The following is a 26539-nucleotide window of genomic DNA, read 5'->3' as shown; positions in this document are numbered from 1 at the left end:
TTACTCTGGGGACAGAGAGCAAAAGGGCGAGTTATGAAACACGAGCCAAACACTATTTGTTGCCAAAGCCAAGTTCACAAAGACAGCTCAGAATAATGTTTTGCACATTATGATTGGTTAGCTGCTCAGCTGGTTTAAACAAAGGGAATAATATATTCAGCAAAGATCAGTTCTGGGGATTGTTCCACCTGCTTTTAATAGACGCTTGGAATTTGTAGAACCTAGAAAGCAAGGCCTCATGTGGCGTTCCTAACGGGAAGGATCTTGGAGGCCTGCCTTTGCAATGAGAACCACCTGCCAAGTGTGATCCTAGCACTTGCTCTGTCTGACGGCCACACTAGATGAAATTAAGTGAGCTAGGCCTAAAGGCAGGACTACCCTATTGTATACCAGCAGGAAGTACAGTACTGAATCATTCTTTCCATTCATTGGAAACTGAACATTTCATTTTTCAATAGAATCACATTTCCAAGTATTGAATTATAGCAGCAAAATCAGTATTTGTTCAAACTCTACAACACTTTGGATTCAAAGGCAAAAAGGAGCAGCTGCTCCTTTTCCCCCAAGAGTCATGGGAATGTCCAAATTCAAGTGAAGCCCGCACATCATAACACTGGGTCCTAACAAAGAGGATCCAAAAATCAAAAGAGTGCAACGCAATGCAAATGTGTCAGAATAATTTATTGGAAAACAACTATGCAATAGCTTTGACAAAAAGGCAACTCTCCATTAGTACTGCTTTCCCTCTTAAGTTAGTAATTAGTTTGCCTGAATGGCTCTTATGATGAAATAAGTACCATAAAATGTATCTGTGCCCTTCACATTGACTTATCACAGACAGCTTTTATGTCCAAGTTTTTAAAAGAGGCAGTGGGAAGATGGGAGGTTTAGCTCAGAAACATCAAGTGCAGAACAGTTTGCTCTCCTCTGCTCAAAGAAACACCCATCGCTTTTATGCAATAGATCACTGCATGTTAAGCCCCCGCCCTCAAATGGGACACAGAAAGACAAAGAGCCATTCTAAATTACAACACTTTATTGCAGCATCGGCAAAGATCAGATTTCTGAAGCTGGTGAAGATCGGGTGGCATTTCTGACTGTGTGTGTAATATGCAAATGTGAAATGTTACAAGTTGTACAATCTCATTTAAAATTCTACATGCAGAACTCAACAGCGGTAAAAAGAATTTTAAAATAGCTAGGAAAAAAATTTAGTAGCATACAGATGTGTTCTTAAACTGAATGTACTATACTACATGAAAGCAAACAAAAAAAAAAAGAAAAGAAAATATCCCCCACAACTATACTAACAAACAAGATTGTCAGAAACTGACCAAGAAACTTTATTTCAATTTAGAAAAATAAAAATTCTACTTCTGCCAACTATTTTTTTTCCTTTTTTTTTTTTTTAATATGTAGACACAGAGGCTTATCAACCCATGAAAGTCAACAGAACATTCAGCTCCACTTCTTGGCATCTGTCTGTCATGCTGACTGGCACATTTTGGTTTTCAATGATGCTTTAAAGAGCTCCTCTAGATCCTTGTTCTTAGGCTGGTGTCAGGCTGTTCAAAGCAACTTTTGGTCAACGCTCTCTACCTTCCCATCTACCTGTGACCTTCAGTAGATCGTCCCACTTCCTTGTATCTGGCTCCTTTCTTGTTCTTTTCCCCCTCCCCCTCTCTAACACACACACATTATGGAACAGACTGGTTTCCTCTTAGAACATAGTCTTCTAGTAAGATATCTTGTGTTTTGGTAAATAGTTGCTGTTTCGCTTATCCTGTGTGTTGGGGCTTACTAGACAATAATTACCTCTTGCTCTATCACTTCTCTAGTGCAGATCTGGAGCCCCCCAATGAACATTCTCCTGGCACACCATGCTTCATTCAGTGAAAATGCCACTCTTACTAGGTTTGATTTTCCCCATACTTAGCCACCAAAACTGTCTCTGTTCCAGCATAATCCATCTTATTTAAGTTGCTCTTTGTTGTAACTGAACTGCTCACCGGTCAAGTTAACCATCTCATTTATTTACTTCCATTCTCATGAGAAGATTAACCCTCACATGGTTCTGTAACAAGATGCTTTTTGTTTGTTTGACAGGCCATGACTGGAAGCTTCCACTATTTCTGTTTTTAATAGAGGCTGGTGTATCTGCTCTATGGCCCCAGCCTGTCGATTCTGAACTCTCTAGACTGACATGCTCAGATGTGTCCGCTGCTCTCGTTTAATTGCTGGAGGACTCCACTAATCCACAACATTGGAGATACAGGACCTAATGAAATGACGCTTGCTGCTGGATCAACGTCTCCTGGCAAAGAAAAGAACAAAGGAAAAATGTCTGAGTAGTGAAGAACTAAGTTACATTAGTGCTTAGGGTTGTCAGTAAAGGTAGTCCTCGGGTTACGATGGTAATTGGGACTGAAATTTCTGTTGCTAAGTGATGCAGTCATAAAGTACAACGTGCTATCCTGGCAGTCCTGGTTACCATCATTACCCTAGGACCATGTGGTTGCTAAGTGAGGATCTCACTATGGGAAGAGAAGGGAGTCCCAGGCAAGCAGGCCAGTGGGTGAGAGCTGCGGGTGAAAGCTATGGGCAGGCGGGCAGATACTACGGCCAGGAGCTACAGAGCGTGGGTGGGCAAAAAAGCGGCAGGAGTGACTCCCCCCCAGCTTCCCCATTGACTTTGTGGGTATGGGGGAAGTTTGTAGGAAGCCAGCAGGGAAGGTTGCAAAGGCAATCATGTGACCATAGGATGTTGGGACCGTCGTAAGCGCAAGCCAGTTGCCAAGCACCCGAATCGTGATCATGTGACTGCAGGGGTGCTGTAATGGACGCAACTCCAAGGAGTTGTTGAAAGTCCCCCTTGAGCGCCATCATGACTTTGAATGGTTGCTGAACAAGCGGTGGAAACCTGAGAACTACCTGTACTGCAACTGGGCTCTTTAGAAGACCCCTATTGTTTTATTTCCTCCCCAAACAAGTATAAAGTCATCAAACATGAAAATCAACTATAATCAAGATTATACTGCAGTTCAATAAATGTTATTTAATACTGCTCCCAGTTGTAACCGTTAGGGCTAGAAATATGGAAAAATGTAAGGGGTTCAGAGTACAAAGTATCCTATTTCAAGGAGTCAGAAAGAAGGATAATTTTGCTGTTTTAAACTTTTCACCAAAACTAGCAGAAACAAAGCATCCAATATAAATCTGCACCGTTCATGCAGGGCACTCAATACAGTTTATTTTCAACAGAATTTTTAGATACAACAGAAATAGGTAAATGGCATGTTGTTTTGGGGAGGTGTCCAACACGCAGAGACATTTCTATATGCACACCTCTTGTAGTTATCTTAATCTGGCTGATGCTTATGCTTTGATATGGTCAATTGACTAATCAATAAAGTATACTGATACTGATACTGTATCAGTTATCTCAACACAACTGAGATTGCACAAGAGGCAAGCTAAAAGCCCCCCAAGTCATCTCCTAGCTGCTGCTCCCTCCACTGTTACAAGAGGATCACAGAGAAATACCAAAAAGGTTTGGTAACCACAGAATCTCTCAATGCAGAAGCTAGACTAGGCTCTATGGTGGCTGTTCTTTTCAGAAAGACCACCTTTCAGGAATCAACAGCAACTACAAATGCAATTCTAATAAAGCTGGAGGTAACGAAGAAGTAGGTAAGCAGACATTTGCCTGATTTACTGCAGAGAACAGTCGAAGTGAAAATCATAATCATGGGATCTTACGGAAAGTTTTTGTCTCTAAGCAAGTAAATCTTATTTTTAAATGTGAACTGGAACCAATCTGGTAATACCTGGGGGCCTAAAAGTTGATTTCTTAAATAAAAGCATTGATTTCACTTGGCTACTCTACCTGTGCCACTGATTCCTAGAGTAACTGCCTTCATATTCTATACTTGAACCTTCCTGATCCAAAACCCACTTTTCTTTTTGTATTCCGTGACTAATATCAGCTTTGGAGCTGTCTGTTCCCTCTCTCACACCTTATCATATTAAAAAAATAGAAATGGCAATGTAATTGAGAAGCAAGTGTTCTACTTTCTTTCTGCACTGCATTATCCTGTGAGCAGTTAACTTCTTCCACATTTTCTTAGAAGTTCTGTCTTTTTCTTATGAAAGATCCAATGGACAGCAACTTTCCTCCCTCCTTTTCACTCATATTATTTGATACCACCGTTGTTCCCTTAATGAAGGACTACTGATCTCCAACTGCCTAGGACCAGGGAATTCCAGGGCTGTAGACTGACTAGGAAGTCAAGAAAGCATTGTAGAAGAATGCAGTGGCCAAACTACTCCTGTATTGCCGCTAAGAAACCTGCATGGTTGTATCCATGGTCTACCTGGTATCAATCTCGAAAAGAGACTTGGCCTTTTTTTTTTTAGTCATAAGGCAATAGATTCACAAGTATACACTTTTAGGAGAAATTTCTGGACACAACTGACTATATATGCCTTTTATTTTTCCTAAAGAGGACTGGGAAGAAATATGTATGGGTGAAGCAGTATAAATCTCATTAGGTGGCTTAGACAGTTTCTAAGCTCCATCCCACCATCAGCAAGAATACAAATGTAGATTTTAAAAATTATTCCTAGTGTTGGAAATAACAAGAACTGATTTAACCACAATATCCTAAGTTTCCTCTGATCCTAGCAGTTAGAGTTAAAAGAGCCCACAACTGAATTTCACAGATGCCTTGGATGAACCGCTTTTTCATCAAGTACTCATTCAATCTAAGTTCATGTAATTTTGAATAACTTTTCTCCCTCGGGTAAGGCCAATTTCTGGGAAGTGGAGGATGAAATATTGAAATGTTTCTAGTGCCCATTCAAAAGCAGTTGATCAGTTAAGAGATTAGGCAATATGAAGCCTCCTCATCTCCAGTGGTAATTCATCAGCTATAGGTTTTTGGAGGTAATGCTTTTCTTCTCAATAGCTAAGCAAGAGGGACCTCCCCCTTTCTTTTCTTTACTAGTAGGAGAGGGAGAGAAAGTCTGCATAAGGTGTTCTGAAAACTCTGCTCAGGTTTGTATACTGCCTGCCTATCTAGGCATATTTTAACACACTTGATATTTATTTTTATCTTTCTCCTAATAACCTAAAAGCTGGAGTAAGATACATTAGTTCAAAAGGCTTTTCATCCAAAGAACACTAACGTGCCCCTGTGGTTAGATTCTTGTAAATTACAGGAATTAGAGGTAGGCAAGAATATTGTAACAGAGGCCTTCACTATTAGAAGAGAATATATGTAGCTCAGGGATGAACTGTGGAGTCCTTGGGGTTCTCTGAGCTTGGCTGTTTTCTTGCAAATGTTTCGTTACCGGGCTAGGTAACGAAACATTTGCAAGAAAACAACCAAGCTCAGAGACCCCAAGGACTCCACAGAGGCCTTCACTGTCAGAACAAAAGGGCAAACATATAGTAGTGGTGATATTTCTGAAATATTTTTATATGATCATGCCTCTAGCTGGAAACATGAATTATAGTATATATGTGCATATCTGCTCAGAGCCTGTATGGTAAGATTACTTTAAGGCTGAAACATTTCTGCCTGTTCTCATTCCTATCACACTTTAACCAACAGAATGTCACAGCAAATGCAAGGGATCTGCTTTTAAAACTAGAGGTGCAGGACAGATCCCCTGTAGGAAGTCTTCCAACCAAAGAAAATGGGAGAACCTGAAGAACTTGTAGATCTTGGAAGGAGCTACAGTGTGACTTACATGTCAAGAATGGCTTCCACCTTGTTCCAATGAAGAAGACACAAATCCCCCCTAGTCCTGAGCCCACTGTCATGGCTACTTCTAAAAGTAAAAGCTCACATAAACTTCTAAATTATTTCAGATAATTTTTACATTGTTTTCACTCTGAAAAGCAGAACATTTTTTTTTCTCCCAGTCTCGTATTGCCCCTATTCATTTCAGTAATGTTTCCCAAAAAAAAATAAATAAATAAAATTTCAACCTGTTAGTGATTTCTGCTCTAAGGTTTTCAAGACAGACCATTTGGTTCCAGCAAAAATGTCTTCTTGCTTAAGGATATAATCCCCTTATAGATTAAAAGACTTTTCAGTTCCAAAATCAGGAGTGGTGGGAAAACTGAAAACCATGCAATAATCCTACCTTGTTCCCGGAATTCTGTGAAGGAATGGTTGGATGAAGGCCGCGCTCGAGGATATAAGCATTCTCTTAGCCCCCAACAGGAGCGTGGGAAGTTTAAGATGACACTGGCACCACCTTAAGGAATTCACGGTGTTTTGGGTTGCTGGCTTGGGAACTTAGGTTCAGTTTGGAGAGATTTCTGTCTTGAGGTGGAAGCTAATAAACGCAACAGAACTGTATCTGCACTGTCTTGGGGAGTTCTTTGGGCTGAACCTGACAATTCTTACCTTCCACCAGTTTTAAAGATGAGGTCAGCATTAGGTGCTCCTTTTGGATGCTGGTAACGAGGTCGCCGTTCTCGGTTCGTATTTGCTGGAGCTGGCCGCTGAGCCAAGGACTGCATCATTTCTGCGGATTAGATTTTTAAGAAATAAATTGAAGGGTGACGGAGTGCATAGTTCATTCTAAATTGATAAGAATGTCAGAGAGATTTACAGCAAGACTCTTAAGTTCCCAAATTCCTTCATTTTTCAGTGAAAGAATCCTCAAAAATGTCATTCTGTGAACAATTAAGACTTCTTGGACAGGAATTTGCAATATTTGGGAGGGGACTAATATCTCAGCTGTATTTGAAACAATTATGACTAATAAATGATTTTCAAGTTGGATCAGCAAAAGGTAATTTTGAAAATGAAAACAAAGCATGCCTGTAAGTTAGGCACATGCTTTTACTGTTTAGCAGAGCCTAAAAGAATAAATTTCTTATTGAATGGGCAAATGGTGTTCCACAGTACTTGCTAGAAATTTTAGCTGTTTGGGCAGCCAACAGCAGGTACATTTGTAAATCTCTATGGTGAAGGGCACACAAGGACTTTAAAAATACCTTTCAATAATGCCCATTCCAAATTACAAGAGACATCTGTTTGATTTTTATTTGAAGGACATCTTTTGATCATATTGATCCTTAGGTGTTATTTTTCTTGTGTATTTTGGAGCAGCCATATGTACATTTGTATGCAGGAACAAAACCAACCCAAGTGCATTAGAGTGTGGGAAGGTGATTCTCTGAACTGCTTCCTATATATAAAAGACTTAAAAGTAGCTTCATACCCTGATAGTCCTCCTGTTCTTGCCGTTCATTGATGTCCAATGTTAGTTTTTTCATTCGCATGCGTTCCTCTTGCTCAGCTTGTTGTTGATTCCAGTGATTTGCAGCCAGTTGGGAAGACATCGGTACATTCAGGATTTTAAACTGAAAGAGCAGAAGTCAGTCTATGAGCCCAAAGAAAGGAAGACAACCCTGACTAAACATTGCCTACAAGGGCAAGTGAAGAGATCCAAGTATTATTCTTTAATTTCCACCACTACTTGTCATCGTACAGGTGCAAGGTATTTTGAGAACCATATTTTGAATGAAGATGTGTGGATAAGAATGCAAAATCAGGCCATTTAATTCTACTGAATTACATGAAACAGAGGCTCATCTGGGAAAACCTATTAACATTTGCTTTACTCTGATAGATGAGTAAATGTATATTAAGGGGGACTTACAGCCACATCCCAAAACATAATTTTTTGGAAGTTAATCCCACTAATTTTTATATGTAAATAAAGTTACAACTTCTCCATTGAAAAGCTATGCATGGCCAGGAAAACAAAGTGTGTCACTATTTTCTTGTTGTCTAAAATATTAGGTATCCACATAATACAATTAATCTGAAATGTTTCATATTGTCATTGTCTTGCAAAAGAAGGACCAACTCATGTAAAATCACTGCCCAGAGTCATTGAGAGTTGGGCAGCATACAAGTTGTTGTGGTTGTTGTTATTATGGTTGGTTGCACAGTCATCCATTATCATCATCATCATCATCATCACCACCACCATCATCATGAAATCACAGCTGCCAGTGTCTTAGCTGGTGTTGGCCTTCATTTGCATTGAGTTCTTCCCAAGAACCTAGGTGTCGTAATGTATCGGCGTAGTATACGTGCGGATCCAAGCAGGGTGGCCTCTTGTAATTGACAGATGGAAATACTGTCAATGTGCAGATTTTCTAAGTGCCGTCCAAGGCTTTTTGGTATGGCACCCAGTGTGCCGATAACCACTGGGAATACCACTGCTGGCTTATTATTATTGTTGGTTGCACAGTCAGCCAGATGTTTAGACTGGATTTGGCATTTTTATCCACCTACTGAGTCCTTCCCAAGGACCTGGGATAGGCAGATGTTGTTTGATGGTGTTAAAGGTATCGTCGCGGGACATAAGTTGTTCCTAGTAAAATTGCCTTTTGCAATTGACTGGTTGTGATTTTGTTAATGCCGATGATCTTCAAGTGGTGCTCCAGATGTTTTGGGATTGCATACCCAAGGTGCCTATCGCTACTGGTACTATCTTTGCTTTCTTTTGCCATAGTCATTCTACTTCTATTTGCAAGTCTTTATATTTTGTGATTTTCTCTAGTCCTTTCTCTCTTATCTCCTTTAGCATAGCTCTCATCCTCGTCAGAGCATGCAAGCCCCACAACCACGTCAAGGTAGCAGGAGCTGAATTTTGAAGCATCTAAGCAACATTTGCTCTTAATCTAACCTAACATGCAAACTGCTACAACATAATTAAGGCAGTTATGCTGCTTTAATAGCAATTTCATCATTTTCACATCCCAAGAGCATTAGAAGAATATCTCTATTAAGGAAAAAAATAATAGACATGCTCCTGCTTGAAGCTTAAATCAATAAACAAGTGGGGGGAGGGGACCTGCAACTTTTAAAAAGCTTTCACCAGGCTAGTGAAATAAATGAACAGGTTAGCAGGCATTCTAAGGTAAGCAGCCTGCCACCACAGTTCTTTGCACCGTTTCTTCCATTTCAAAAGGGGAAATTACAACAATCAGCATCTTTGAAAGAAGAAAGAGACTGCTTTCTGCTCACTGGGGTTCCTGCAGTGCCCCCATGTCCTTAGTGTCACTTCCTGAATCCTGCTATCAGTATTTTGGATAAAGAAAATGAGGAATAAAAAGAGCAACATTAATTTAATTGAGGTCTATCCTTACCTGCTGCTTGTTGCCTTTCCGAGTTAACATGACAAAAGGCATTGTGTCTCCAGACTCAGATTCCCCCTCCCCACCCCCGAGCGGTGGTCCTTTCTTCAGCTGACTTTTGAGATGCAAAGGAATGGCAACATCTAACTGATGCACTTTCACCGACTCTCCACTTCTTTGCTGCAAGTGCAAAAGAAAACACAGCTTGCTGAAAGGTCTGAGTACCAAGAGAAGGTAATCAGAGTGAAGGATTACAGCATTCAGTTCAAAGCTACTTTACACCCTATTTTGTTTAGATCTGTGTTTTTCAAACTTGGCAACTTTAAGATATGTGGACTTCAACTGCCAGAATTCCCTAGCCAGCACAGCATTCTGGGAGTTGAAGTCCACACAACTTAAAGCTGCCAAGTTTGAAAAACACTGGTTTATATCTGTGTTTCTCTGTATATCTAGAAGTGTGAGGGTGGCAAACATAGGGAGGCAAACAACTGTATTCACATCAAGAACATGCATAAGGGAGCCATGATTTAGGAGAGCTACATGCCAAGCATTCAAATCCGAGACTGCGCTTTACAAAATTTGCGAAAAAACAACACATTACTCCGATTTCTTTCTACTAGTGTCTTGAGACTCACCAGACTCAATATGTTCAGTCCTCATAAACAGCATAAAACATTTTTCATTTTTAAAGGAAGAAGGCAATTTGGGCTAACTTTCAGAGTTTCATTCTTGCTGGCTTATTGCTAAGCACAATTCGAAGAGCTGGAGTTTAACTACAGAATTGTACTTTACTTGAGACCAAAGTAATGAAGCACATCGTCCTTTATCACAGTATTTGAATGGACCTTAATATCTAGAAAGGAGGCTTTTTTCTTAATGCCCCCCTCCAGCCCCCTGAGTGGCAACTGTTAAGTGAGCCTGCTAAGATGTTATCATTTACAAAAAGTTCACCTAAGACTATTTTGCTGAAGCAGGGGGGTCTACAGTAGGGGAGTCAAAAAAAAGGCAAGATGATAGCCACAACCATGTAATCAAAACCCCACCCTTTTTGTGTGTCTGTCGCAATACACGTAGAAAAGGGTGGGGCTTCAATTGCATGGTTGTGGTCACCAACTTGACTTGTTTGACCCTTTCCCTGTAGGAACCCCTGTTCAAGAAAAGCAAAACATTTCTATTGTACAAATTAGAAAGTTTTCCTCACGTTCTTGTGGGGGAACAGAGAGCCTGCTGATCCCTAGTACAGTGGTTGGTTGGGTCAACCACAGTTGACGGAGTACTAGGATTCAGAGTCAGCACACTAAGATGTATCATGTATATCTCATTACCAGCTGAAAACAAAAGTTTTAGTGGCTAGTAGCAACAAGTCACTAAAATTGTGGGTGTGCAAAATTCTTTGCTTTGCACTATCTGAGCATGAAATTTCACCTGCCCACCAGTACTTGGAGTGCACACTGCTGGCTTGAGTACGAAATGGCACGCTCTAAATATCTTGGAAGTTTTTGAGCTTGAACAGCTCTGTTTCAAGCATGAGACACATTCAAAATACTTGAAACAGCCCATTTCACACCTGAAACAACAGTTTCACAAGAAGTAGGGAGTTTTGTAAAACAGAACACTGTGCACACTTGTACTAAAAATTAATCCATACCTGTAAGTTTTCCAGCATCATTTTATCCAACGCCTGAATAAAATCTTCATCTTCAGCACATGGGACACGTTTCAGTCCACCTCCTTTAATCATTACCTCCTGATATAAAAAACAGCATCATTATGTGCTTTCAGTTGATGTATATTTTCTGCCAGTGGGGAGTGGCAAACAGACTGGATTCCTCCCATAAAGAAATTATCTGGCCCCATTCACAGGGCTATAATGCTTTCAAAATGTATCCAAGAATGCATTTTAATGCTTTGGTTTCTCAAGTAATGATTCAATTATGTGTCTCACAACTAAAGGTGTTCTCTACTACATGTTTCTTACTGTTTTTTAGAACAGTAAACAAGCAGGAAAAGGTTACATGTGTGACAAAATGATATCATTCCCAAGTAAACCTCTAATAGGGGAACTAGTCATTGCTAATCCAGATCAGCGTATGTGAGTGACAAGGAATAAGAATGTCCGAAAAAAATATTCTATACATTTGAAACAAAGATATGCATTTTGCTCAGTGTGAAAAGGGAGCATTTTTACATTCTTTTTAAAAAAGTGGCAGGAGTTAACAAAGGATATTACAGTTAATACAGTTCGTTAGAAAGAAATTGCTGAACATAACAGACAGCTTTTTCTTCCAGTTTTGAGCTGGAAGAAAAAAATCAGCACTGGGGAATGATTTCATTTCCAGTGTTAGTCATAGACTATATCTAATTATTTAAAAAAATCCAATTCAGGCACACCACTGTACCTTCTATCAGAATCCACACCTTGAATATACTTTGTTCTCCTGAAATCCCCAATTATTAGATATATCAATAGAAGAGAATATATGTAGCTCAGGGTCGAAGTGTGAACAATCAACAACATCTTCAAAGGAATAAAGTTCACAAGGGAAGAAGAAAACAATAACACACTACCCTTCCTGGATATCCACATCAGCAGAGGAAATGATGGCAAATTAGAAACACAAGTCTATCAAAAAACAACCCATGCTAACCAAGTGCTCCATTGCTAAAGTAACAACTCAACCTCCCACAAGAGGAGCTGTGTAAGAACATTATTCAGACGAGCGCAAATGCATTGCAGCAACCGAAAACAGCAGAAAAAGGAAACAGACCACCTATACAACATCTTCCAACAAAACGGATACCCACGCAACTTTATCAAAAGGTGCCTGACCACTCAATCCACTACTGCACAACCAACACAAGCTATGAAAAGGATAACACTGCCATACATCAGAAATGTCTCAGAAACCACCAACAGACTATTACAACCACATGGCATCACCGTAGCATACAAGCCAACTAAAGCCCCCCAAAACAACCTAAGTATATAAACAGAGAGCAAACCCCATTCCTTTCTAGCACTGTAGATGTTACCTACAGTGGGGCAAAAAAGTATTTAGTCAGCCACCAATTGTGCAAGTTCTCCCACTTAAAAAGATGAGAGAGGCCTATAATTTTCATCATAGGTATACCTCAACTATGAGAGACAAAATGAGAAAAAAAATCCAGAAAATCACATTGTCTGATTTTTAAAGAATTTATTTGCAAATCATGGTGGAAAATAAGTATTTGGTCAATATCAAAAGTTCATCTCAATACTTTGTTATATATCCTTTGTTGGCAATGACAGAGGTCAAACGTTTTCTGTAAGTTTTCACAAGGTTTTCACACACTGTTGCTGGTATTTTGGCCCATTCCTCCATGCAGATCTCTAGAGCAGTGATGTTTTGGGGCTGTCGCTGAGCAACACAGACTTTCAACTCCCTCCAAAGGTTTTCCACGGGGTTGAGATCTGGAGACTGGCTAGGCCACTCCAGGACCTTGAAATGCTTCTTACGAAGCCACTCCTTTGTTGCCCGGGCGGTGTGTTTGGGATCGTCATGCTGAAAGACCCAGCCACGTTTCATCTTCAGTGCCCTTGCTGATGGAAGGAGGTGTTCACTCAAAATCTCACGATACATGGCCCCATTCATTCTTTCCTTTACACGGATCAGTCATCCTGGTCCCTTTGCAGAAAAACAGCCCCAAAGCATGATGTTTCTACCCCCATGCTTCACAGTAGGTATGGTGTTCTTTGGATGCAACTCAGCATTCTCTCTCCTCCAAACATGACGAGTTGAGTTTAGACCAAAACATTCTACTTTGGTTTCATCTGACCATATGACATCCTCCCAATCCTCTTCTGGATCATCCAAATGCTCTCTAGCAAACTTCAGATGGGCCCGGACATGTACTGGCTTAAGCAGGGGGACATGTCTGGCACTGCAGGATTTGAGTCCCTGGCGGCATAGTGTGTTACTGATGGTAGCCTTTGTTACTTTGGTCCCAGCTCTCTGCAGGTCATTCACTAGGTCCCCCCGTGTGGTTCTGGGATTTTTGCTCACCATTCTTGTGATCATTTTGACCCCACAGGGTGAGAACTTGCGTGGAGCCCCAGATCAAGGGAGATTATCAGTGGTCTTGTATGTCTTCCATTTTCTAATTATTGCTTCCACAGTTGATTTCTTCACACCAAGCTGCTTGCCTATTGCAGATTCAGTCTTCCCAGCCTGGTGCAGGTCTACAATTTTGTTTCTGGTGTCCTTCAACAACTCTATGGTCTTGGCCATAGTGGAGTTTGGAGTGTGACTGTTTGAGGTTGTGGACAGGTGTCTTTTATACTGATAACAAGGTCAAACAGGTGCCATTACTACAGGTAACAAGTGGAGGACAGAGGAGCCTCTTAAAGAAGTAGTTACAGGTCTGTGAGAGCCGGACGTCTTGCTTGTTTGTAGGTGACCAAATACTTATTTTCCACCATGATTTGCAAATACATTCTTTAAAAATCAGACAATGTGATTTTCTGGATTTTTTTTCTCATTTTGTCTCTCATAGTTGAGGTATACCTATGAAGAAAATTACAGGCCTCTCTCATCTTTTTAAGTGGGAGAACTTGCACAATTGGTCGCTGACTAAATAGTTTTTTGCCCCACTGTAGATGGGTAACGAAATGTCTGCAAAACAACCAAGCTCAGAGAACCCCAAGGTCCGCATAGTATTAGATATATGGATGGGGACCAGAAGACATTGTACTAATGCTCCAGGTGTTTTCACCTAGCTGTCAATGCAAGAACAGAATGCTGCCCTGGATAAGCCTCTGAATTAAATTTGCAGCACTCTTTCTATCTCAATGTAATTTAGTTCCTTAGATTCAGTTGTCTTCCCCAGCTTATGTCAGGCCAACCCTTCCTTCTTTGAACAATAGTTTGTAGCAGGAAGCATTAGAAAAACACCACTGTTCAGCTCATTGTTTTGAGATAAGCTTTCTTTTGACATATAGCATAACTCATACAAACATTCCAGCTTCTATGGTCAGTTCCTTTAAATGTCATTTTAAGGCAATGTGACCACTTCTGTTAAGTACTGTTTCTTTCTTTTTACTCTTCCAATCAAGATATCTCTTCCATGTGAAAACAGCACCATCCATTCTAATGAGGGCACCTTATCTGCATAGGGTAAGCTAAGGAGAGAGTTTACTGGAATCTTATCTCCCCAACTCAGAGACAATATTGGAAATAAAATATTAATAGGTGCTGTTCTACCACAGCAGCACATGGTTGATGTGAAAGTGGTCTGTGGCTTTGCTTCCTGATGTTTGTCTGGAGATTAGCGATTATGGCACTCTACCTACCAACAGATGCTGTACTCAAACTAAAACTGTTGCTAAGGTATTATGTGTTTGCAGCTGTTTTTCATATAAATGAGAAACCAAAGGAAACTCATTTTTCCCCAGTAGACTAACTTTGTCTATATGCAGTCTTTTTAGCACTAAATGTTGTTAAAGAAAAATACATACCGTGTTCTCTTCATCAGTTTCATTCTCCTTATTAGAGTCGGTGAGATAATCAGTATTTTCTTCTTCTTCCTCTTCTCCTTCATCATCATCATTCTCTGAGCCCTCCTGAAAGATCAAGAGCTTTAATGCACAGCCCTAAGTCTTGCTTTAACGTGAGTTATACAAATTACAATCTTCAAAGCTTTTGTGTACAAACATACTTGTATGAACTTAATTTTAAGATATTTTAGCAATCATGTCACTGTTACTTCAAAATTCACTCTGAACTTAATTATCCAGTCCAGTTGTTCAGAAAAGGACAATGTTCCCACCGAACATGATTAAAAATTATCCAGCTATCTGTCTGCTTTTCTTAAGAAGATGACGGAATGATGGTGGAATCCAGTATCTGCTGGAGTGGGCAGCTATAATATAATGAAACAAGTAAATAAAAATAAACTACTTTATGTGAAACAGAACTATCCAAGATAGATAAGGCTGACCCTGGGTCAGGGGTCATCCACAGGGTTCCACCACAGCCAAACTATGCAGATAATGGGATCTGTGAAAAATAAGTACAATGATGGACATACAAAAGCCTGTCCATCATTTCACACTTGTGTAAAATATGCCAACTCTCTGTCCTCTGAAACTACTTTTCCATGGTTAATATGCAAAACCATGGACAAAGAAGGCCACCTCTACTTTATATCAAAAAGTATTATATTGCTAATATTATTTATCTATGTTTACAGCAGAGGTAGGCAATTTAAAACTTTCCCACATGTCTAGGGCCACATTTTACAGAATCTTTTGCTGGTAGGGGCTGATGGAAGTTATTCTCCAAAACGTATAGAGGCAAATGCTCTAAAGCAGGCAAAATGGAAGAGTTCTAACTATGACAAGACTATTGGCATTCATAAAGACATTCCTGGGCTTGAACATCATGTCTTTATCTTCTACTCTCTATCACTCCTAACAGAAAATCAGAACAGATGGGATTCTAGTGAAATCTGCATACACGGTTCACAAAATCATGAATATTCTCAACTGGATTTCAGCAACTCTATCCCTCTACTTAATAAATTATCATAGCTGAGAGAAGAGAGTCCACAGGGTATGGTTAAAAATGTCAAGATGGCAGCCACCATGGTGCAAACAAATTTCCACCTTTTTTCTAAGTGCACCTGGACTTTTTTTAACCATATTCTGTGGACACTCTTGGCAGGGATGAGCTTGGACTGCTCCTTCTTGCTTGCCCAAATTATATACATCTCCTCAGTTGTGGTGAATAGCAGGCCTTAAACATGAGCTATTTGTTTGTGAATTTTGAGCAATTGGCTAACAGCTGTATTTCCCACTCTTCCAAACTGTATTTGATAAAGTTAAGAGGAGAGAGAATCACCTCTTCCTCTGGTTCATTTATTTCACTTTCATTTCCAGATTGTTCTTCGATCTCTACTCCACCTTCCTCTTCTTCTTCATCCTCCTCCAGGTTCTCTCCCTCAGTCATCGAATCCTTAGAGTCTTTGTCATTCATAAGACCTAAGGGGGAAGGAACAAGAAACAATTATGAAGGCAGGCACTGGGAAAAATCCAAACATTATGGTCTAATGCTTAATTATAAGGAGCACCACTGGAATCAATGGGACTTACCCTGAGATACACCAAGTTGCAAACTTTTTTATGTTGAAATCACTATTATAAAATAGAATACCCCCAAAAGCCTTTGGGCCTTCCTCATATTAATTTCTAGAGCACTTCTGAGGACGTACCATTTAATCCTAATGCTTCTCTGGGTTATAAACCAGCCTTTCAACCATATACAGTGGTACCTCGGGTCACGAACTTAATTCGTTCCGCAACTCTGGTCGCGACCCGAATCAAATTTTCCCATAAGGTTCAATGTAAATACGGTTAATCTGTTCTGACCCCTCTGAATTTGGTCACCAACCGATTTTGGCCGCATCCCAAATCAAATTTTCCCATAAGGTTCAATGTAATTATGGTTAATCCGTTCTGAACCATATGTATTTTTTTTTAAAACCACAAAAATATGAAACAAAATACAGTACAGTGCAGTACGAAGAGAGAGAACGCTAACCTTGCTCAATGCGACTTCTGGCGTGGAGGACAGGAAGGCGGGTGGGGAGGCGGTTATTGCTTGGAGGGAGAGTCCCCCTCCCTACAGGAAGCCACGACCATGTGTCACGGCAGGGAAAATGGCCACGGATCCTGTTCGTCACCCAATGCGGAGTTCACGGACGGAAGCAAAATTTTGCGAACGGTGCTGTTCGTGACCCGAATTGGTCGTGAACAGAAGCGTTCGTGACCCGAGGTACCACTGTAGTTATTTAGAGTCTGTCACCTGTGAAAAGCATGAGCCTCAGTGCCAACCATTCTCTCTCAGTGGGAAACTCTGCTTGACCACCAATCCCCCAAAAGTTCTGGATTCAGGAGAAAGAAGACTTAAGGATGATTCCTCTGCTTAAATTAAATTCTCAGCCAGTTTTTAAGCCCAGAAAAATGAGCAAAACTGAGAAGAATAGGTACAAATTTACTTTTTGAACACTTATCCAGCTGGACAGTTTCTACTTTTCCCACTTCTAAGTAGGAAAATTTTAAGTAATTTTAAGGAGAGCATATTTGAAAAATTGTTATAAACCTTAGATCAGCAATTTAAAATGTTCATATTTAAGTTTTTTTAAAAAATATTTTAATACTGAAACGTAGCTTTCAGGTTCTAACTACAATTGATACTGGCATCTATTTCTGAAACCAGAGGTAACATCTCTGATCCGTTTTGTTGAACAAGATTATATTTCTTTTTGGCATCAGGTTATTTCACAACCTGCTCTCCCATTTTCCATCTTTCCTTAATACTTTCACAAGACAGTGTAATAATGACTTTGATCACCTTGAGGAAATTATTTTTTAATACTTCTGCTGCTGTCGCTAACATGTGCAGCACCTGCTTGGTTGAAGTGTGGAAGAGATGTCAAGAGGAACTAGCAGACAAATGGTTTGTGGGAGTTGGCAAATGCCATCTTTCCTAAAACAGCCCATGTAGTATTCTGTCGTGCTTTATTTTCGGAATGTAATTTTAGATTCAGCTTCACAGTTCAATTTCTCCAGTATTATACCTAGGAATATAGTTCCTTTCCAAATGTCACACTGATTCTAAGACTCCAAATTTCCCAGACTTGTCTTTCAAGTAGAGATCTGCCCCTTTTTTTACTGTTTTTATTCTTCTAGATGGTAGCTTGCATTGCTGTGCAACCATGCCATTTGCAAATAGTATCTCCATTCCACTTCTCCTTATACCCTATCTATGTGCACTAGCACACATGAAAAATCACAAAAATCCATGTACAGCACCTGTACCAGCTCATGCCATTTGTGGGCAACTTGACCTCAATGAGACCATCACTAGTGCTCAGTCCCTTCTCCCTCTGGTCCAACCTGCACAACTGTCCAGAAGGAGAGGACAAGGCAAGTGAAGGGTCTCACTCCTTTTCCATGCTGCTCTCACTGTTTCCACACTTGGAGAGCCCACAACAGTATGGAGGAAAATGAAGGCTCAAGGCTTGTAAGATTAGCAGATGATCCCTGCTGGAATATGGGCCTCAGCAGAAGCCAAATATTGCTACCAATAAAGGATTTGTGACGCAACTGAACAATTGTAATTGCAATTCAATTACCCAAAGATCTGCTGTGTATCAGTAGCACTTCAGTGAATTTTTTAAAAAAGTACCTAAAGCCTATAAGATGGGATGAAAAACCAGTAACTTTAGAGCAAGAATTTCATGTATATTTTTACTTATATCTGTTGCAAGGATGGTTGGAAGTCAATTCTTTTCTTTTTCTTGCTTTCTGCACTTTAGATCTTTATTCTTTTTCTAATTTTTTTCTTTTTTCTTTTTTTCTTTTTCAATATTCTTGTAAATTTTTACATGTTTCTTTTAAAATTTAATAAATTTATTATAAAAAAAATAAGATGGGATGAAAAACCTGAGGATCTCAAGATATTGTTGAATTGAGCTCCCGTTAGCCTTCAATACAGGCTATAGTGACTAGGTGTTGATTGGAGCTGATCATCAACAACATCACATTATTCAATATTGCTGTAAGCAAAGATGCATTTACAACTATAGATTAAATGTACATTAATTAAACAAAAGAATGGAATTCAGTGAGAGAAAATCCATAGAATGATAGCAAGATGGAACATCTGCTCATTCATAACAACTTAGCAATGTACGAAGGTTATATGATAATTTTAGGGGACCAAACTGAGAAGACATGTTCTAGAGAGGAAAGGCAGTTGGATTTCACTTGTTGGACTATTCAAACAATGAAATCATGCCAGTCAAAACCCAAAGTTTACAAAATGACAACCTTAAAAGTGAATCGCTAGAGAGTCTAAACTCAGATAAATGCCACTTTTTTTTTTTTTTTACAGATAACATTAAAGAAAAAAACCTCTTTGCTACTTTACTATAGCTAACAGGTATCCAATAAATTTTTCCTTTGGAATAGGCTTTGCCCCCCCCATCCCAAAATAAAACTTGGAAACTATAAAATCCAAGTTGCATGTTCAGTGCATAAATCCAATTAGAGCATCCATGACAAATGATCATCTAGCTTCCTCTTAACCATATTAAGAATCCATCACCTCCTACGTAATCTGTGTGTGTGTTTGGAGAGGGCAAATGAATAGGCAACAACAACAACAAAGGAAATGAATTACTAGGAATTGTTTTCCTACAACCAGAATTTGCCTTCCAGTAACTTAAATCCACCATTTTGCATCCTGCATTAAGGAAAAACAGAGAGAAATATTGATGTTATATGTGATACCCTTTCAGTATCACATATTATCATAATCTCCTCAACTTTCTTGATTCATTGCACCAACAGTATTCCCACAATCTATTAAGGTAGTTCCTCAATGAAAAAAATAAGGTAAAACCAAGATATCAAAGTTGGTTCTAGATGAATCCAATCTGATTTCTGGTGACTACCACATCATTTTCAGCATGCTAATGGATTAATTGCTTTCTAATGTAATCTAGAATCTTCCCAAGTGTTATGCCAAGATGAATGGTCTCCTCCTTTTGGAAAATAAGGACATTGTTTGCTCTCCTCCAGTCACTTCATTAGTTCTTCAGGATTTCTCAAAGGAACTACATAAAGGTTTGCTCAGTTTCTCTGGTTCTGGAGATTCAAGCTTATTCAAAGTAAACAAATATTCCCTAACATGTTTCTTTCAGTCTCAACTTTTAGTTCTGGCCTTCTTCACAATCCCATAGTGGAATATACATCTTCTTGATGAAGAAGCTGGCCCAGAACAGGAAATTGGATTGGGGGTCATTATTTATCAAATTGGTACACTGAAAGATCCATATAGCTTCATAGCTGCTTATAGCATCAGCTATTAAGCACTTTTTCCCCAAGGAAACATAGGAAAATTCAAACCCACTTACCCAGAGGCATCTTAAAATTATAAACAGTGCTATAAAAATGTAAAATACCAAAGCGGGAATTTCAAGCTCCTTTTGTGCTTGATGTAGCAGTCTTACCTAGTTTGATTAAGAATTCCCTTTCCAGTTCTTGTACCTGCCTAACAGATTCTTCCAGAGAATTGCAGAGTTTTATTTTTGGTCTCAGCAGTTCTAATGTATCACTGATCATATAGTCAATGTCTATAGGGAACAGGTGATCTTTTGTCCAAACGTCCAGACTTTTCTTCCACCAAACATACCTCTGAAAAAACAAAGATCACTACATAGTAAATACACAGCTTCTCTACTTAGTCCAATCACTTAGGAGCTCATTTCAGCAAGTTAGTTAATTTTTAAAAAATCTTGTTATAACCTGATATAAAACAACTGATCACATCAAACTTATTCTGTAAGTAAGTGGCCATTTATTAAGAACAAGAACTATGCAAAATACTTTCCACTTCCCTTTTCTGAATAAGCAAAAAGCAACATGTCACAAATTTATATATTTATGAATAAATATTAATTAATAGAATTAAAACAGTGGCATAGTTCTTCCCATTCACACATTCCCCTTGTCTGTATGATACTCCTGACCTTTTTGAATCCTAACAGCGTGTCATGGGCACGCTCACAATGTGCCTGCCATGGAGGAGAGATTTCCCATTCACAAAACGTTTGCCATGGTGGGCACTGCTCATCCCAAAACTTATATTTATCAGAACACAGATTGCCAACGAGGTTCCCTGGCAGCCTTATCTTTTTCTTCTTTTTTAATAGCACACAGGTACTCTTCCATATGCCAGTTTCCCATTTAATGTTTTAAATTAAAAAGATCTGGACAAACATTCAAACTGTTTAGGTGGGGCATGACATCTAGCATCTTATTGCCTTGGAAAATATTCATCTTATTTTAACCAGCCTGTTTCCTGAGAAGAGTATAATCATCAAAGTTCAGGTTTTTGGATTTTATAGAGGTGTATACATCCACCTGCTTCCAATTGTTTGTATCCAATTCCATTGGGAATAGCAGGCTCCCTCCAGAATGTTATCTACAGGATTCTAGGAGCAGGCCTCCTCAATAGCTGCCCCCATGTTTTGAACAGGATTCTTCCCACCCCCGAGATTTGTTTTGCCCCAACATTACTGGGATGTTAGGAAAGCAATCAAAACCTGGTTATTACAAACTACATTTGTGTTGTTAAACCATTGTAACGTAAATGGCATGTGACATTAGATTTTCTTTATATATTTGACTTCTACTATACCCTTGCGGGTTTCTCTCAACATACAACCTTACTTTCTTGATTTGCATCCCTGGAAATGCAAAAGTGAAGAAGAAAGAGAAGATGATAGCCCGCTTTCACCATTATTGAAACAATTATACTATTCTTTCCTCAAATATTCAGTGTTCCAATTCTCTTACTTCTTTCATCTCTTCATTAAACTGTGGTTTCTAGGTCCTTTACCAATTTATTTTCCTTATCACTCCCTACATCTAAGATACTCTTTCTGCTGATACCAAGTCAATAGGAAATCTTATAAGGGTTGGAACGAAACCAAAAGACTGTCTATTTTACTGAATGCTCTCTTATTTCCTTGGCGTATTCCATTTTCTTTCTCCCTCCCTTCCTCTCTCTTCATTCTGACTAACTGATTCAACTGTGCAATTCTATCTAGGTCATTCTTGTCGATTTTATTCAGCATGGTACGTAGAACAATGTATAACTTGTAAAGACAAAGTTGATCGCAAGGTTAAACTTATCCTACCTGAAAATAGGCCAAGAAGCAGTCCAGTTTCCGCTTGCTAGATCCCCTGTCAAAATACTGTCCACAGGTGTCAAGGATGGTGCAAACTAATCTAATTCGAAAAAGGTGCTCTGGAGGATCAAGGAGACTTGCTGTGCCATCAGAGTTCACACCAAATGACGTAAAGGAGTACAGAGTTCGAAATATTACTGCTGACTCTACCATTCTGTAATTGTACAGCTCACCGAGGAACTTAGCACTGCTGATCCTCCGTTGATTAAATTTTGGCTGATTAACCTTCAGATGAACAAAAAGCAACTGCAAGGTTAACATTCTCTTTTTCTGTTACTGGGTGAGTTTAAAAAATAATAAAGACAAAAATCAATACTGCTTAGATAAAGACTTACAATCTTTTCTTCAGTAGACTAGAACTGCCTTCTCTTTAAATCTCTATATCATGAAAAATGCAGTGCTTTGTAAGCAACAAATCGTAATAGAAAATAGGGAATAAGATGTGAATCCTGGCTTGAAATACTTGGAGCTGTTGTCCCAAAAGATTTGCAGAGCCTGAGGGTGGGGTAGACGGGTGTATATTACAGATTTTCATGACAAACCAGCCTGACAAGGCATACTGAAGTTTAGTATGCAAAAGTCCTTTTTTGTGTGTGTGCCTTAGAGTCAGTGTGGACTCCTTACAACAGCTTGGACAACTTCCTGCAGTTTTCTTGGCAAGATTTCAGAAGCGGTTAGCCCTTGCCTTCTTCCTAGGGCTGAGAGGGAGTGACTGGCCCAAGGTCACCCAACTGGTTTTGTACCTAAGGCAGATCTAGAACTCATGGTTTCCCAGTTTCTAGCCTGATGCCTTAACCACTACATCAAACTGGCTCTTGCAAAAGTCCTTATAAGGAAGATTCTCCAGCACTCAAGCAGCTAACGTGTATCTCTATCAGTCAACCTGAAACTAGAAATCTAAACTCAGTATCTCACATGTCAACTAACTGAATCCTGGACATAAAGCTGGAAGTCTTAACTAGTAAATTATGTTAGAGAAAACACTAACATAGTACAGCCATGACAATTTGTTGCCCAAGAAAAGGCTATTTTTCAGTGGAGAAGTATTTCAGTGGAAAAGAATTTAACACTCACATGTTAAACCCACATTTTAGCAATATGTACACAACTATAATGTGCCTGCCCTAATCTGCAAACATACTGCTCTCAATCTCCTCTGTTTGGAAAAATGAACTTCTATTCAGCTTCACTTGAACAGACCCCAAATGTATGTACCAACCAAAAACAGTGGTTTAAAAAAGAACTCTAGTCAACTGGTAAACAAGACAAATAGAAAGCTACAGTTTGTCCGAAACTGTAATTGAACTGGCATGAGTTCCAAATGAGGACACTGCTAAGTGAAACCATAACAGGTGGGATAAAACTTTTTTTTTCCTTATCACATAGGAGCCACCAGGGAGGATGCAAGATCAAGGCTTTTCTGATTTTCTGTTTATTCACATAGCAGAAAATTATGTTTTAGCACTACAAGAGAATGTGGCCGAGATGCTACTTCACACCAAGAATGAAGTTATTTAGAACTAGTTTAAATCTCTCCTTTTGAAAAGCACTTATATATATCATTTATTATGAGAACACAGTACTACAAAAAAACCCCACATAAATATACTTCAGCTTTATTCCTGTAGTTAGAGCAACTTTTTAAAGTACTTTACCTCCATTCCTAGTCGAATATCCTCCAGAACACCGTCCACAACGTGAATTCCAACATCCTCTTGGTAAAGTACCAATCCAGCTAGAAGATTGGCTACACAGTGAATGCTATTATATTTCACATTCCAAATGTTGATCATACAGCATATAACATAATCTTTCACTTCATGGTCATGCCAAGGCAATTTGCGCATCTGTCTCAGGACCTAAGCAAAATTTTAAAGAACCTTAACTAACTCAGAGAATAAAAAAAAAAGATTGGATATACAAATCATTAAGTTGGTTGTTAGAATAAAACTTAAATTTAATGGACCATCTGGGGGGAAGAGGCATCCATTAAATCCAAGCTAATGTAATTAAATAAGCTGTGCAACCACATAGCTGAAATTTTTTTTACATTATTTATGTCACTTTACATCATGATATAAAATTGCTACAAATGAAATAAATTGCATCAGTGGTCCTGAACTGTCCAGGGGTGAAGTGTGAAGTAAAATTTTGTCTGTTGTACCCAAAATCTGCTGAATGGAGGTCCAGAGAATTAAGATTTGAGCATTTTCAATAATATTCCAAAATGACCACACTGTTTTAGGTATTTGTTGGACTATAGGCAAATCCTGCTATCCGCAGACAGCCAATTCAACCCTCAAACTTTAATTCAAAAACTTTTCAAGAGAAGTGTAAGATTTTTTAAAAATGTGATTGCCCTCAGTGAACAGTGGTTATTACAAGCTTGTGAACAGCCACTTATTTGTGGCAGGTAAGGACTATCCACAAAAGGAGCTGTTTAAGGTGCCACAGACAAATAATGTAACAAACAAGCAGGCTTACCAAATGGTGCAGGCTAGTATGAATGTAAGCTTATCTGGAGAGCCAGTTTAAGAACTGCTGCCTTAACTTACTTGTTGAATAAGCACATTGCTCCAGAGAATATAAATATTAAAATTAATGCAGAAACTGTGCAGGAGAACTTAATTATCTATAAGAAATCTGAGAAATATTATTTGATTCAGAATCAAATGCTGATTCAATGTTGTCATTTGAAGCTCTACTCAACATTTAGGTTAGTCATTGTTTACTTTTATATATCTGGTTTCCACCTTCAATCTTCATTTTCAGAGTGGACCAACATCCTTTAATGATTACAAAATAGTGAGAAATAAAAAATTAAAAATAATCGATTTAGCCAACTGCCCAGTTTCACCCACCCCCTGAATAAGGGCTAATCTCCTACCTTCATACTTCATAGTATGAGGTATGAGGGTGGGAGATGGTCAGTGTGGTCCCACCCTAAGGGCTAATCACCCACCCTCCCCAGAATAAGGGCTAATCTCTCTCCATATTGATAATGACCACAGAGGAAGAAAACAAGGAACCTTTTCAGTAGTGACTTTGGAGAGATCTTTATAGAGGAGTTTCCGAATATATTCCTGGAGAGGAGGGCGTTTCTTTTTCACAGTTTTCTCTGCTGGAGGAGGGTTACAGTAATAGTAGGCATTTTCTACCATTGTGACATAGCGCGCATCAAGATGCATTGCTTGTTTCTTCCGCATCATTTGTTCCTAAAAACAAGAGATGAAATAATTCAGGGCAGACAAGCAATGATTTTAATTAGACTGGTTTTGATAAGCCTCATGGCCATCCCTCTCTAACCAACTGAGATGCTTAAAAAAAAAATATATACATATTACCAATTTACTATGAGATATTAATTCTTTAACCTGCACCCTGCCAACTGTCAATAAGAGCGCCACTCTTATGTACTCAACCAGAGGGACTGATAATATAGGAAGGTGAGACACCTGCAATTTCTCTCTGAGATTACTTACTTCTTGTGCCCTCAAAACACAGCTTATAGCCAGCTATCCAATCGTAACATTTCATTCTAGCCCTGGAATCCGTTTCTGTGCTTACCAGGATGATGAAGTGCTTCCAATAATATGAAGTACAGTAGGTGTTACAAATAAAGACCTGCACCTGAAGAGACCTCATTTGTGGGGCTGTCCCTCTTCAACTTCCCTAAGTAAATCCTAAGTACCTATACACTCCATGAGGAATATCTGTACCATGCCTAGTTTTTCACTCCCCAAGAATATTTACCATAGAGCAAGGCTTTTAAACATGTCTTTAAAATATAATTCTTACCAAAAGAACACTGGTTCTCAAATGGGAGTCTGGAGATCTGAAGAGGAATCTACCGCAAGTCTCTAACAAAGTACATGCCATTTCAATGTGGTGATGAGAGAAGTCGGACAAAAGCATCTGCAAAAGTTTGCATCACAGTTTAAAGGTATTTGGGAGCAAAACATTCATGCATTGTGAGGTGTTCGTCACACACTGTATTTCTTTTAGTTGCCAGGAAAACTTATTCTGGGTCACATGTAAAGCATGGTGCTACCATGTATTTACATATTTCTATTCCAACTCATAATGCTAAATCTTAATATTAAAAAAACCACAGACACAGAAATGGTTACATGATGAAGCATCATTACAAACAATTCTAATTATGCGTACCCTCTTTTGCCATTTTAAAAGTCTATCTGGAAGGATAATAACCTCTAGTTAGTCATGAAAAAGGGACATGATCTGATAAATAAACACTAACCTTTAAGCAATGCAGTGTGTCACTTTTGGAGAACATTTTAAACTTAGTTAGCTCGCCAATGAATCGCACTGTCTTGTTCTTCGTTTCAATGTTGATCTGGTCCTTCTTTCTCACCTGAAGACAGGATTATGGTTTATTTTCTAGATGTGGCAATGTACATTTTGTTACAAACAGCCACAAGTTCAATCCACCTAATTTGAACTGCATCAAATGTGAGCATTCTTGTTTGTAGAACAAGCTTTGAGCTAGGGGCTGCCTTTGCAATGGAGGACCAGAACTATAGTAGCAAAATATTTCTGTCTCTCCAT

General features: G+C 39.1%; 1 protein-coding gene across 2 annotated transcripts in view; it reads right to left on the bottom strand.

Annotated features, from left to right (window-relative positions):
* Positions 1-1018: 1018 nt before the first annotated feature.
* The window catches only part of UPF2 (UPF2 regulator of nonsense mediated mRNA decay), a 54799-nt gene continuing 29278 nt past the window's right edge, over positions 1019-26539 (bottom strand). For both annotated transcript variants that reach the window (XM_088134858.1, XM_088134859.1), the window contains 13 exons: positions 26232-26345; positions 25769-25885; positions 25000-25185; positions 23626-23829; positions 21920-22195; positions 20228-20411; positions 16051-16190; positions 14667-14771; positions 10821-10919; positions 9185-9352; positions 7243-7384; positions 6420-6540; positions 1019-2314 (listed from right to left, as the gene is read on the bottom strand). In XM_088134858.1, coding sequence (XP_087990984.1) covers positions 2305-2314; positions 6420-6540; positions 7243-7384; positions 9185-9352; positions 10821-10919; positions 14667-14771; positions 16051-16190; positions 20228-20411; positions 21920-22195; positions 23626-23829; positions 25000-25185; positions 25769-25885; positions 26232-26345 — 1866 coding nt within the window. In that variant the 3' untranslated portion in view covers positions 1019-2304. The remainder of the gene's footprint in view (positions 2315-6419; positions 6541-7242; positions 7385-9184; positions 9353-10820; positions 10920-14666; positions 14772-16050; positions 16191-20227; positions 20412-21919; positions 22196-23625; positions 23830-24999; positions 25186-25768; positions 25886-26231; positions 26346-26539) is intronic.

Source organism: Python bivittatus, unplaced genomic scaffold, assembly GCF_059951505.1.
Source record: "Python bivittatus isolate LINGU-HERP-01145 unplaced genomic scaffold, Pbiv_v1 ctg000120_np1212, whole genome shotgun sequence".
In the NCBI taxonomy this organism is placed as follows: domain Eukaryota; kingdom Metazoa; phylum Chordata; class Lepidosauria; order Squamata; family Pythonidae; genus Python; species Python bivittatus.
This window is presented reverse-complemented; position numbering and strand designations above follow the sequence as displayed.